We start from the raw sequence: 14,438 nt of genomic DNA, 5'->3' as shown, positions 1-14,438 counted from the left end.
CCAGTACTACAAGAACTGTACCAAAAGGAAGCATCTTTGCATTCAGCCCCTTGCATGTGCTACATAAACATCTGTGTTTGTCTGAAGCAATCCTTCTTACCTGTCCTTGGACTGTGCTACAAATCCAACATATAAAAGACATTAAAATGATAGCAAGAATACCCGGAACCCTTCACTGTCATTTGCTTACCCCATAACAATAGTGTCACTTGGCATACCAAATAGGAGAACTGTAAGTAAACAGACATACACCCAGAGAGATTTTTATTTAAACTATCTTGTATGTACAGTTTGGCAGGAACTACATTTTCACAGGATTTTAAAATACTGTATTCCAAAATGCTACTAAGATAATCATATAGGCAGCTGGTAATTAAAGCAAATACTGGTGGCTTTGTTTTGCCTTTTAACCCCTGAGCATCTGATCTTGGTTAAAGAGAATCAAAATTCGTTAAGGAAATAAGTGATTTAGTTACTGAAATTCATGTAGAAAATTTGTGTTTAAAACAGAGAAGGCACCTGTTCTTCCAAAGCATCAATACCAAGAACAAAAAGACAGAAGCAGCTTAAAGCCAATTAATTTGCCATTTAACACTGGTGTACTCGACTGAAGTCTTTCAGTATTAATGAATCTAATGAAGGTTTCCGATGTCAGGCCTGGGTTGACAACGCAACAGGGCAAAGGATTAAGTTTCCCTTCTAAGCTGAAGACTTAGGCTTATAGCCATTAGAGCAGAATTTTAAGAGAATCTAATCCTTAGGAAAAATCAAACATTGACACCTCAGGAAAAAGGAAAATGGCAAAATATCTAGCCTATGGCCTCTCTGAAACAAGAATGTTTTTGTGTAATTTCATGGTGCATTAATTCTCATCAGAAAATAAATCTATTCCACATTTATTATGAGCACTCTTCCTAGGAAATACATCTCATTTCAACCAACAGCATTTATTTCTAAGTAAATCAAGTTAGGAACCCAGGTATCCTACAAATGTCCTAAGTCTAAGGAAGTGATAAATCATAACATGTTAAAGAGCAGGCACTGGTATCCTCAACAGCAAAGCACTGTATATTTATTGAGAGTTCAATGGGACACATCAATCGCCCTTTTATTATCACAGTTTGGCATTTAACTGACCCATCAGTTTTTCCAACTTGATTGCTAAGGCCATGTCACCCTTGATTGTCAGCTTTCCAGACATGAAAGCCATGGTTGGCTTCAGTTTTCCTGAAAGCAGACAAAAACAGCTTTAAAGCATCAAGAAATATTGCAACAAAACCCCTGCATCCTTTCATTTCACCTAATAATTGAGACCCTGGCAGACTTTTCACTTAACAGACTTCTCTACTGTAAAGCTAAATAACTACAGAGAAAGCTTTAGGTGTGATTTTAACATTTAGACCAGCTGGGGGCAATGCACAGCTATTAGGCTGCATGTGGCTTCCCCTCTATGCCAGACATTCCTAGCAGCTACAGAGTGACCAAACAGCTAAATCGAGCTTGTAGCAGTGGAGATACGGGGTGAGGGTGCTGGAAGAGAAGGAAGTGAGAACAGCAGCAGATGCTACAGAGACAGGCATCTGGAGAGGTAGATGTGAGCATCTGGTGAGCGGTGTTGCAGACACTGTACTGTCAACCTCAGCTCCAAGAATATATGGACAGGATTATACTGCACTAGTTTATAGTAATAACCATGGAAAGCATTCTCACCTTGCAGAGAAGCACTGTCATCTGTATCATCCTGCCAAGTGCTACGAACTTTACCTCACATAAAGGTGCAAGAGTTCTTTTAATAAAATGTATAGTAAAATGGTCAAGAATGTTTGGGCTCCCAAATGTAGTCCTAATTGTTTCTACAAACATTTCTGTGCTAGATTTCTTTTAGTCCTCCTCTCAACAGCATGATGTTTATTGATAAGGTGTGGAGTAAAAGTAGTCAGACTGTTATTTGACCTAAGAATTTTGGAAGTTAACTTTCTTGGAATAGATAGCCTGACTTGTATGAAAGACTGCCCTATAAGTAATGCTGAACTTCTCAGAATTAAGAAACCAAGATTAAAATGCAGGGCAAAATCTTACAGCCAGTCTGCTTGAATCACTAAGGTACACGACCTCTTGCAGTATGCCAAGCGCACATTCTGGCATGATTAATGTTCTGGATGGAAACATGTTGAGCCAGCTTATGCTACTGGCGTATCACAACTCATGCTAGTGGTATACCAGTATTATAACTGGGCCAGTATGCTGTATGCAGCCCACAGAATTCTACACCATCTCTAACAGTTATCAGTGTAAGCAGCTCTAAGAACAGTAAACGCTCTGATTAGCAATAACCCAAGAGGACACAAACACATTTGGCTAAAGGGCCAAAGACACTTCCGATACCTACCTGAAAACATTTTTACAAAGTCGCTACTAGACATGCTCATAATCACATCAACTTTTCCAGGTGGTTCTCCACTTCCTGCACTGCCACCTTTGTTTCTGAGATCAATATACCATGTCCCTCCTTCTTCACCTAATGCAGGAATAACACAGTTAAATATTGCAAACTAAATTAGCCATTTATTTGTTTTATGTATAAATCAAGTAATTTAGAGATTTTAACATTAAAGACATGGTTTCATTGAAATATTTTTAGGAAGAGACAACATTACTAAAAGTCAGGGCAAGATACACAGGCTTGGCTTAATCTGTGCTTGCTTCAGCTGGGGGTATCTGCTATAATGGCTTTTTTTTAACTCTCCTGGTGGATTTCTCCCTGTGATATAATCACTTAGCTTTCTAGCTACCTCTTTCCCTTGATTTCAGGGCAGGTTATAGGAACTTCCAAAAGCAATCTATCAATACCAGCTAAAGGCGGTAAGTAAATGAACTGTCATGTTTTCTTGTAAGAACTGCACACATTCTTTTGTATAGATGCTGAACAAAATGATCCCAGTGCATCCACATGAAGTTTCATAATCTCAATATCTCCGTGTGCGTGCATGTGTGTGTGTGAGAGAGAACGAATGAACGAACTAGATTATTCTGTTTATCTTTTTGTGTTGACATAGGAGACTACATTGAAGGTTGATTATTGCCACAACTGTGAAGATGTATTTCTTTCTGTTAATCTTACTAAATTTTTGATAACAGAGGTATCCTAAACCCATCTGGTATCTTAATTAACTCTTAAATCTGTGTCTTACCAGATAACTCAAACCGATAGACTCCTTGAGTTGACTTTACAACATCTTCATTAATTGCTCCTTTTATAATTTTAAAAGTGTTTGCCACAGGCCCAGTTGCATTTTCTGAAGCAAAATGCACATGAAGCCCAGTTCTCTCAGGACCATCAGGCTTAGTTTTGTCAGGACCATCACGTTTGGGAACATCTTGCATTTTCCCCTCTTTGAATGTTGGAGAAGCTCCTGCACGGGAAACATTGATCAATACTTGTTTCCGATTCAAGTACTTCAAATGACTCAAATTCTCCCAATTCTTTGCTTCCAGCTTCACCCTTCAACAAACAGGAACCATATTTTCTCCTGAATTCAAATTAGTGCTTACTAACTCATATGGAACGGAGAAATGGTCAGCAGTCATGAAAACTAAGCCAAGGAAGCATACTGGTTCAGCGAGTCATAGCTCATAGGCAGAAGGCATGCTTTGCATCTATGAAGTTCTGGATTTAATTCATGTCAAGCAGGGATAATCAATTATCCATATGTGTCTGCCCAGAGGAATGAATATTGTTGGCGGAACTGATTCTCTGCTACCACCTTGGAGCTGACAACACACACCTAAATCAGTTCTGGAGATTAGGAAACCTTCTGGAGAAGATCTGGGGGTCATGGGGTGCAGGGAAGAGGAAAGGAAGAAGTTCCATAGTATATGCAGAGATCTGCTCGCACAACACTAGATGGAACCTAATGAGCTTTTCTCAGACACTTGAAAATGACAAAATTTAATGAGAAGGTTATTTCCTTAATTTCTAGGAATGTCAGCTAATCAAGTATGTTTGGAATTAATTTTGCACTTTAAAATGACCTCCCATTGCCTTTTTACTGGGCTTCAAGGAGCTTTTTCAATAGAAAACTAGAAATGAGCTCTTAGGGAGGAGCCACATTTTTGGTCCCTAAAGTACAGAGTACTATTGTCCTCAAGATTTGGTTTTTCAAAAGCTAGCATTTAGATTTGCAGGTAAAGTTGTTACTGAAACCTGCCTGCTATGCAATTTGAATTAGATATCTGGTTGCTAAGCTCTAAAAATCCCAAAACCCTTCCCAAAATCAACTCTGAATCCATTTGCTATATTTGCCTGCAATGGAAGCTCACAGAAGGAAGGGACTGCGATCGGAAAATGTGGTGTTGTGGAGGGTAACACAACGTCTGGTTTCAGATCCAAAGGCAGCCTTCACCAGTCTGAGGTCTATAATTTCCAGCCACATGGCCTGCAAGATCTCAGAGGGAGAAAGAAAGTTCTCACCTTGTGCTTCCATTTTCATTGCTAGTGTATCGGGGTCCACATCTAAAAAGAAATCTGGCAGCAAAGGGTGACCTAAAAATACAGTGAATTAATATGTTAAAAGGGTATACCTTTTATATGATATCAGAATGTGTCTTTCCACTTTTCAGGTTTACCTCCACTCCTTAGTTGCAATAGGAAATACTGATGTTATCTATAGCAAATGTGTAGCATTTTACATTTTTAAAGTTGTCTTTGTGCACAGGTACCCATCCACTTGGGAAACTTGACTGGGTTTCCAATATGCATGCATGCAGATGCATAAAATCTACATATAATGTTGTCTGGAGGAGCAGCAACTTAACACCTGCGTTTTCCAAAGCAAGTGAATATGATTAAGTTTGGATCCTTCCCACAGTCAACAGTTACACAACTGAAGAACCGCAATTTTTCCTTTTGTAGACACATTAGAAAATAAAATAAAATCTAGATTACCTGGGGCAACTGCATATGGATCAAAATTCTTAATTCCTTCTTCTCTCAACAAAATTTCATCAATGACAAAGTTTCCAGTGAAACTCTTGGGCTTTGTTAAAATGCAGTATGCAGCATCTGCTAAAATATCTGTTTTCCGGCACTGTTTTTCCACACCAGCTCCTCCCAACATATCCATCGCAGATGTATATATAGCTAAATAAGAAGGTCATACACAAAAATTTGCTTAGTTACATAGAAACAGAAACAGAGCAAGTCAGCAGGGGCCTCACAGGCCATCTAGTCTGACCCCTGGCTCCAGCCGGCTCTGCTCATGACATGCCCACCATGTGCATGTTCAGCCTATCTTTGAACACCCTCACCGATGGTGCCTCAACCACCTTCCATGGAAGCCCATTCCATATCCTTGGGGTGCTAACTGTCAGGAAGTACTTCTAAATTGAACCTTGGTTCCCTGAGCTTTGCTCCGTTGGAGCATCCTGCCCTCCTAGTTAATGTGTCCTGGTTAACAATAGATTTCTTGCACTGAGTAGCAGGGGGTTAGACAAGAGAGTCCATGGGGACCATCTAACTTTAGAAGTAAATTCCAACATAAGACCTACATAGAGCAGAAACAGTGAAATGAGCTTTAGGTTAGACATGTCTTTAATTAATGGAAGAAGTACATTCTAGGGCCTATTCCTACTTTTATTCTTTAAGACTGTCAAATGGCAATACAAGAAACGTACATTTTGTAGATCAGGTGCCATACATGCACAAGTACATACTTTGTAGCAGACCCAGGTTTGCTGCCATATCATGTCTAAAAAGGGTCCTTAAATTTAAGAAACTAGTGGAGCTGGCAACAAAAGCCAAGCTGCCTGCTTTGAGCTACAAGAGGCCATTATCTGAGTTTTTAGACATTCGTAAACTCAGCAGCACATGTTCCCATGTAAGCTTGTACAGGGCTGGACTGTGTCAAATAAATAACTATTCTAAAAGAATTCTATTTCAATATTTAACCTTTTAACTGTCAAATGAAAACAAATTACTCTACAACACCAAGGAATAAGCTGCCCAAGGAATATTGTCCAGAAACTACATTTTTATCTAACTTTAAAAAATCATACTCGAAAGTAAATCTATTTAAATCAGAATCTGGCCAATAATTAAAAATGAAACAATCCAAGCATTATAAAGTTTTTGAAGGGAATCCAAAACCTGTTTGCGGCCATAAAGCATTCACTGCAACTTCTCCTCTAAATTCTTCTGCCATTCCCAGCACGCACATGGACATTCCATATTTAGAGATAGTATACGCTGGAACAGAACATAAACGTTAATACCCATTTATTTAAAATAATGGCATGTACTAATTAATTAAAAACACTCTATTTTAGGAAAGAATCCCATCATGGGAAAAGCAGGACTGGCAAGGGAGGAATGGGATAAGAAATGGGGGGGCGGAAGGGGGGAGGAGAGGGGGGAGGGAGAATGAGCACATGCATATATGATAAGCATCTGGTTAGCCACTCAGAATCCTGGACCAGATATCTCTTTGGTCTGATCAAGCACAGCTGCTCTTATCTGCACAGACTTTTCATTATATCCAGACTGCCCTCACCCCAGGAACATTTCTTCTCAGCCTTTACCTTTGGTGAATGATCTTTTTTCTCCATCATCCGCTCCCTACCCTTCTACACCTTTTGAGAAACCTCCATTTTATTTGTTCACAGCAGCAGTCCTCTGGTAGGGAGTAGCCAGTGGGCATCTGTCCCCTCCTCTGAACATCTCAAACAATGCAGGAGCCTGGCACTCTAACCCTCTGCACAAAGTCTAAATTGAAGTAGTCTCTCCACACACACACACACACACACACACACACCACACACATCCCACCCATCAAAAGAAAGAAAAGTGCAGGGGTCCTCTACTCAAGCTGTACTGTGAAATCCTGACTAGCTCTCACATTCTTGGAGGGGAAGACAGACTATTGGAGGAATAGTCAACCTGATGCTTTCCAGCTCCAACTCCAGTTATCCCAGCCAGAGGGATTAATGCTTGGGGATTATGGGAGTGGTGATCCAAAACATCTAGGAGGCACCAATTTACCATACTCTACAAGCTCTCTTCCCTTACCCTTTCTCTTCTCTCTCAAACTCTCCTCCCTGATGCGCCAGGTTTGTCAAAGCTTCCATGGTAATGCAAGATTAAACAAGTATGGTGAACCCAGGGATGTTCTTTCTACTGTGCTGCAGGTTTTCTTCTGTCAATGAAACTTCATGAGGAAGCATGGAAAGGACTGGATGGCACACCTCAGGAAGACTGGTACCAAACCCAATGGGCTTTGGCACAGCAGCAGGATCTCAGCTGGAAGAATTCTCTGTGTATCCCAGGCTAGGAGCATACAGATTTTGTTCAATCTGTCCCACTGGATTTCTGGTAGATTTCAGAATTGTGCTTCTTGGGTTATCTCCAAGACCCCCTGGAATCATCCACGCAAGAGGGCTGCACAATAGCAGACAATCCAGCCCTTACACATTGTTTGCCATTTTGTCATTGCTAAATGACATTCAAATGACAACTCAGGCAAGCTGATATATGCAATCTAGAAACTGGATATATGGAAACTGGAATCTCCCTACCACACTATTAATTTAGTAGTCCTCTTGTGAGCCTAAAAATTAAATTGCAGCACTACAGCAGGTCTGTTAAACTATTCCACATATGTGGGAAAAGGCCACTGCTGTTTTCTGACCTTTTGATTAGGAAGTTAAATCATACTGGTTGACTTTATGGGCTAGTGCTGCAATCAGCAACAGAACAGTCTGCAAATAGCATTCCATATGTAAGGGATGGCTCACTTCTGAAGCCTGGGCTGGGAGTGGAGAGAGGGGAGCATATGTGTGAAATATGTAGGGCACAGCCTGCACATCTTAGATCATCACCACCCTGTGATCCATTTTAGTTATTGCAAACTGCTCCAGGAGCCAATCTTGATTTAAAACAGTGTATAAATGTAACAAAACGTATTAGCAGCTAATACTTGGAGGAAAATTCATTTGCACACTCTACAAATTAGGACCAAGAAGGCATGGTTGCTCCCTTGTAAAGGCCTAAAAGGGTAGTTAACTACTCAAGGAAAAGGTGGTTGCTACAGGAGCTGGGAACAATATTTTCAGGATTTATTATTTATTTATTTAAAACTTTTCCATACAATCCCATTGCAGATGTCTTGGGACGGTTCACAAGAAGTCAAGATAGTCCTAGCCACAGGCAGAATACCCAGATTTCTGAAAAACCGGTTTGAAATTGTTCAAATCAGACTGAGTTCACAAAATCATCTCACAAGCCCAATGAGTGCCAGAGAGCACCAGCTGGCCATTCCTGCCATAGATGAAGATCCAGTCAAGCAACACGGCCTGCTGCTGACAGCTGTTCGTGTACTAGGAAAGCTGTCTGGGGAATGGCATGCAAAGATGCAATACAATCAAAGGAGAAGTACCACTGGTAGTGCTATAGATGAACCTAAAAAGGCTTTGGTAGCCATGTCTCCCCAGCAGCATAAATAAAAGCCAAGTGCAAAAATAGTATGCAAGGTTTGTCCACAATGGAACAGGTCAAGGTCAAAGAGGAAGGGGGGGGTCAAATGCTTAAAAAGCTGCAGATGTGAACACAGGGTGCAAAATTTAAGAGGGGGATTAGAGCTCTAAAATTATACTTACCACAGTGATTTTTGAACCAGACAGGATTTAAATTTATTGGTGGACTGATATTAAGGATGTGTCCAATCTTACTCTTTTTCAAGTGAGGAAGGCATATTTTAGATCTGAAGATGAAAACAAAGACAAGGCAATCATTAGACTTGCTTGTAAACATAATCACCATTTGCTGTGCTTAACTTTTCTCTCCCAATCCTACTCCTCACCCTACTCTTTTATATATGTATTCTGAATCTTAGAGCTGGCATAGTTCTATTGCAGTTTTGTTCCACTTTTTTTTGGAGAAAGCAGTATATAGTTTATATTCAGACTCACTTGTGTAAATGGATGTGAGAAAAAGAAAGTCACAATCCTCAGCAAGAAACTTCTCCAAACCCATGGTTTTCAGTTCACATTTTAATAGCAATCCGTGCTTTACGTAAATAACTCAGAGTTTACAACCCAACAAGAAACCATGGGTTCTCTCTCTGGGTTGTTCACAAACCATTTTTTAAGCACAGCTGGATTCATCTGTCACAAGAACTGAACATTCAGCACCTCATTAGTTGAACAAAGCATGGGACAGCATTATGCAGTTCAGGTCACTGCCATGGGCAGGCCTGTCTCTGCGCAGCTGAAAATGATCAGGAACAATTCATTTAGAATTGCTTGGTGGCGATAGAATGTGGAGAACAAGGTCAGAACCCACAGTGGAAAGCCTTTTCTCTCTAGTTCCCCCACCAATCTGCAACAGCCTAGCTTCAACAGTATTGCAGAACTCACTGCTCCTAGAACATTCATTGGGACTCTGTCCTTATTATATCCCAGCTAGGGTGGCCAGGTAAAAAGACGACAGGCCTCTTGAACATTTAATTGTTCTAGAGAGGCGTGTAGCTTTATGTGCAAGGAACATCTGCTGAAATTCTCTCCGCTACATAACGAATGATAGTGCAGAAGCCCTGTCCTTGTCTACATCTGGCCACCCTAATTCCACCATGTGTATTTCAAGATGTTTTGGAGCGTATCCTGTATTTAGGAGACTTCACAGTTTTCAGGCCATTTTGAGAATTTTTCAGAGCTGTGGCAGTTTTATATGCAGGCCATATGCCACTCATTGCCCTGAAATGCTTTTTCAAAATTAAGCCCTGTACAGGATATTGGCAATACCTCAGTAACTGGGAAACAGCCTCACAGAAAGAATCAGAAAAAACAGTTCATGACATAATTGAGCTGCATGTATCACATTAATTAGCACATTCAGAAACTACAGAGCAACAGTTTGTTTTGATACATATTAAACTTCCATCATAAGTATTCCTCATCAGCCATTAATGGGCAAGTCATTCCACAGGGTCCTAGCTAACACTAGATGTAACAACAGGTCCTGTTCTGGCCAAGTAATGATGCTCTGTAATTTCACTAATGTAATTCTACTGTTCCATCAATTTCCTACATAATGAATATTCATAGGATGCTGTAATATTAAGTATTCATGGCACACAGCTTGTATTTAGAATGCTCACATGTATCATCTCTTTATTTTTTCAAAGAGAAAATTTCCACTCCATAACCTGCATCACTAATAAAAGAAAAAAAGTCACACGTCATCATGCAGAAATACAAAAGCACAATCCAGCCAAAATTAGGCAACAATCTTATACTTTCCTGGAAGTAAGTACCATTGAATCTGGTGGGCCTTACTTCTGAGTGTACATAGCCAGGACTGTGCTTTTAAGCACAGTAGCCATCAGTGTCAATTAGAGTTGGCCATGTCCTAATTTTCCACTATTTAAATGGAAAGACTTTGAAGTGTTTAACTTTACTGGACCATCCCCTTTAGAAAAATGCAATTAAAAGAAGAAGAAAGGGGTAAGTACAGATTTCTAAGCTATGTACCACGACAAAGTATCCAGCAGAAACTAAATTACTGGTCGCTAGAAAGACCAGCTCAAGTGGAACAGTCAGCAGGGACTAGGTGAGGGCACTGACCCTGATCTGCCCAGAAAGTTTCGAGTATTTATCTCCATTAACAGAACACAGGCAGCTTGTGAACTGCATTACAAGCAAGGGACCATCACCATTAGTTCTTGGGAAGCAAAAGGCACCTTTAGGGCATAGGCACCAGCTCCAAAGAAAAGCTTAGTCCAACTGTGGTGATAAAACCTAATGCCAAATCATTTTTTTAGAAGATGTTTAGCTGCTAAGTGCCAGGGGACCATCTAACCAAACTTCAATACAAAAAGCCAGTCTAATTTCACCTTCACATCTCCCATTATTTGTAAGTTAAAATATAACAGCAACATCACCAGTGACTGTACCATTCCATAATTTTAAGTTAATAGGGTATAAGTGGTTGTTTACCTTCTAGTTTTACAATAACTGCCTTAACCTTTCCTATTCACAACTGCATAAATGCTTCATGTTCATTCATTAGCAATGTAGGGCAGAAATTCCTTGGTCACTCCTCTATAGGGGACTCATGTTTTTTTTTTTCCAGTTTTGGGCCATAATCAAATTATCTACTATTACCCACATTTCTTTCTAATTTCTCTTTAACATTAGAAAGGACATCTTTCTATTTTTTCTTTCTTTCTAACATATCTCCCTCACATATACACACTGCTGGTTGGGAAGGAAGATGAAACCCTATGATCTTTTTAAAGCAGCAAAGGCCTCCCCCTACAGCTACTTGATCAGTTTACAACCCAACCACCCATGTAAGGAAGTTGCCTTTGTTGCACAACCCCATTATCACTTTGCTAATGCATTAGTATTTTCTATCATTTATCTTAGCTACAATGTAGCAGTAATCTTATAAACAGAAGATAGGTTTATGGTGTAATCCTATGAGTATCTACTCAGATGTAACTCTTACAAAATACAGTGAGATTTATTCCCAGGTTAATGTGTACAGGTTTGCAGTCCTGCTTACAGCAAACTCACAGAAGCCAATAGGAATAAATTGCTTCTAAGGAACTGGACAAGACATGACAAACTTTCTGCTGGTTGTGAACACCTTAATGCCTAATCTTCCCTGCTTCTTAATTCAATCAAGGCTGTATCACTTATCATTTAGCCACTGACAGCCCTGGGTTCATGTGACCACAAGCAGGCCATGCCATTAGCCCACTCAGAAACAAAAACACCCCTCCTCTTTGCCAAGAAGAAGAAACTTCTTTCTTTTGTTCACCTGAATATCATCCTTTCAAAATTATCAGCTCTTAGTCTTTCTTTTGAAGACAAAACAGTCTTAGACCTCTGAAAACCAGCATGATTCCAAGGGCAGCCCTGCTGAGAGCCACTCTTCCTGATTAGTTTTTGGAGCACCCAGCCTGGGGCCTGCCTCTCCTCCTCCTCTTCCTCCAGGGATCTTTGCCCCATGAAGCCTTTCCCTGACTAAAGAATACACATTCACTCTACCTCCCTTTGGGATTTACATTAATGCTAATAGTTCCTGGTCTTCTTGTGTATCAGGTCAAGCATGAAGAAAGGTTTCTCTTCTCCCTGCCCATTTCTCTCCCTTGCCAGCCTCCTGCTTCCCCTCTGCAACACTGCCCCTAAACATGCGTAGAACTTCACCCTTAGGGCCAAAAAATGCCTGTTTCAAATTGTAGGAAAAGGCATTACAGCAAGCAATATATTTGCAGGAGGAATGCACAGAGAGAACATAGGCTTCATAAAACACATGGTTAACGAGATGCAAACCAAAATGGTTTATGCACAGGATGCCTCAGAACTTTTGAAGTGACTGCCAGAGCAGTATTAAATTATGCCTTTTGCAAGATATTTCTCCATAGCTGTCTACCTGCAATTATGCAAAACCTATTTTCTCCATTCCATATAATGTAGAATTAAAATATAAAACAGTTTATACTCTCCATAAAAGCAAACTGGCACTATCAGCATTGCTTACACATAAGCGCCAGAGTTAACATCACTGCAGAATATAACTATCGCTACTAAGAAAAATGCTCTTCCCACTGAGAAACTGGTGATTTCACTGCAGATGTGGAACTCCTGGTGCATGAAGGAAGCTCTGCAATCAGTGAGGGCATCCAACCTAAAATGTAACTGAAAAACTATAGAAGTGCTGTGGGAAGGAGAACCAACCATCCTGGATAGAGGATTACATCTGCTCCTAGATGGACCAAGTGTGTTCCTAGACTTGGTGCTGGGGAGACCTCAGGTGGCAGGGATAGCCAGAAGCACATTGTACAACCTTAGGCTGGTTCAACACATGCAACCCTATCTGGAGAGGAGGGCCTGGTCTCAACTATCATGTTCTCAAGACATCCAGATTGGAATGTTGTAATATGCTGTATCCCCTTCATGGATCACTACTTTGTTCTGGTGAAGGGTCTTGTGTAGCCCAGTGAAGCTATGAGCTATGCCGTGTAGGGTCACCCAAGATGGACAGGTCATAGCAGAGAGCTCTGACAAAAGCTGATCCACTGGAGAAGGAAATGACAACCCACTCCAGTATCCTTGCCATGAAAACCCCATGGACACTACCAAAAGGCAAAAAAATATGATGCTGGAAGATAAGCCCCTCAGGTCGGAAGGTATCCAATGTGCTACTGGGAAAGAGCAGAGGGCTAGTACTAGTAGCGCCAGAAAGAATGAAGCAACTGGCTCAAAGCCGAAAGGACATGTAGTTGCAGATGTGTCTGGTGATGAAGGGAAAGTCCAATGCTGTAAAGATCTATACTCCATAGGAACCTGGAATGTAAGATCCATGAATCAAGGTAAGCTGGACGTGGTCAAACATGAGATGACAAGACTGAACATCGACATCTTAGGAATCAGTGAACTAAAATACACAGGAATTAGTGAATTTAATTCAGATGACCATCAGGTATACTACTGCGGGCAAAAATCCCTCAGAAGAAATGGAGTAGCCTTCATAGTCAATAAAAGAGTAGGAAAAGCAGGACTGGGATACAATCTCCAAAATGACAGAATGATCTCAGTTCAAATCCAAGGCAAACCATTCAACATCACAGTAATCCAGGTCTATGCCCCAACCACTGGCGCTGAAGAGGTTGAAGTTGACCAGTTCTATTTAGGTCTACAACACCTTCTAGAATTAACACCAAAAAATGATGTCCTTATCATCCTGGGGGACTGGAATGCTAAAGTAGGAAGCCAAAAGATAACCGGAATAACAGGCAAGTTTGGCCTTGGAGTACAAAATGAAGCAAGGCACAGGCTGGTAGAATTTTGTCAAGAGAATACAATGGTCATAGCAAACACTTTTCCAACAACCCAAGAGATGATGCTACACATGGACATCACCAGATGGTCAACACAGAAATCAGATTGACTATGTGCTCTGCAGCCAAAGATGGAGAAGCTCTATACAGTCAGTAAAAACAAGACCAGGAGTGCTCTGTGGCTCAGATCATGAGTTTCTTGTTGCAAAATTCAGGCTTAAATTGAAGAAAGTAGAAAAAAGCACTAGGCCACTCAGGTATGACCTAAATCATATCCCTGATGAATACAGAGTGGATTTAAGGAATTAGATCTGAAAGACAGAGTGCCTGAAGAACTATGGATGGAGGTTTGCGACATTGTGCAAGAGGTAGCAACTAAAACCATCCCAAAGAAAAAGAAATGCAAGAAAGCAAAATGGCTGTCTGAGGAAGCTTTACAAGTAGCTGAGGAAAGAAGGGAAGCGAAAGGCAAGGGAGAAAGGGAAAGATACACCCAATTGAATGCAGAATTCCAGAGAATAGCTAGAAGAGATAAGAATGCCTTCTTAAATGAACAGTGCAAAGAAATAGAAGAAAACAATAGAATAGGGAGGACCAGAG

The 14,438-nt window shown here is 40.6% G+C and overlaps 1 protein-coding gene across 1 annotated transcript in view; it reads right to left on the bottom strand.

The window, feature by feature from the left end:
* Positions 1 to 247: 247 nt before the first annotated feature.
* Positions 248 to 14,438, bottom strand: part of HSDL2 (hydroxysteroid dehydrogenase like 2) — a 27,659-nt gene continuing 13,468 nt past the window's right edge. The window contains exons 5-11 of the mRNA XM_044452458.1: positions 8,650 to 8,753; positions 6,146 to 6,244; positions 4,946 to 5,140; positions 4,472 to 4,543; positions 3,192 to 3,413; positions 2,390 to 2,518; positions 248 to 1,227 (exon numbers count right to left, since the gene is read on the bottom strand). Of these exons, the coding sequence (XP_044308393.1) occupies positions 1,115 to 1,227; positions 2,390 to 2,518; positions 3,192 to 3,413; positions 4,472 to 4,543; positions 4,946 to 5,140; positions 6,146 to 6,244; positions 8,650 to 8,753 (934 nt within the window). The 3' untranslated portion in view covers positions 248 to 1,114. The remainder of the gene's footprint in view (positions 1,228 to 2,389; positions 2,519 to 3,191; positions 3,414 to 4,471; positions 4,544 to 4,945; positions 5,141 to 6,145; positions 6,245 to 8,649; positions 8,754 to 14,438) is intronic.

Source organism: Varanus komodoensis, unplaced genomic scaffold, assembly GCF_004798865.1.
Source record: "Varanus komodoensis strain SLA01 unplaced genomic scaffold, ASM479886v1 scaffold72, whole genome shotgun sequence".
Taxonomy (NCBI): Eukaryota; Metazoa; Chordata; class Lepidosauria; order Squamata; family Varanidae; genus Varanus; species Varanus komodoensis.
The sequence above is the reverse complement of the archived record's forward strand: the minus strand, read 5'-3'. Positions and strand labels throughout refer to the sequence as shown.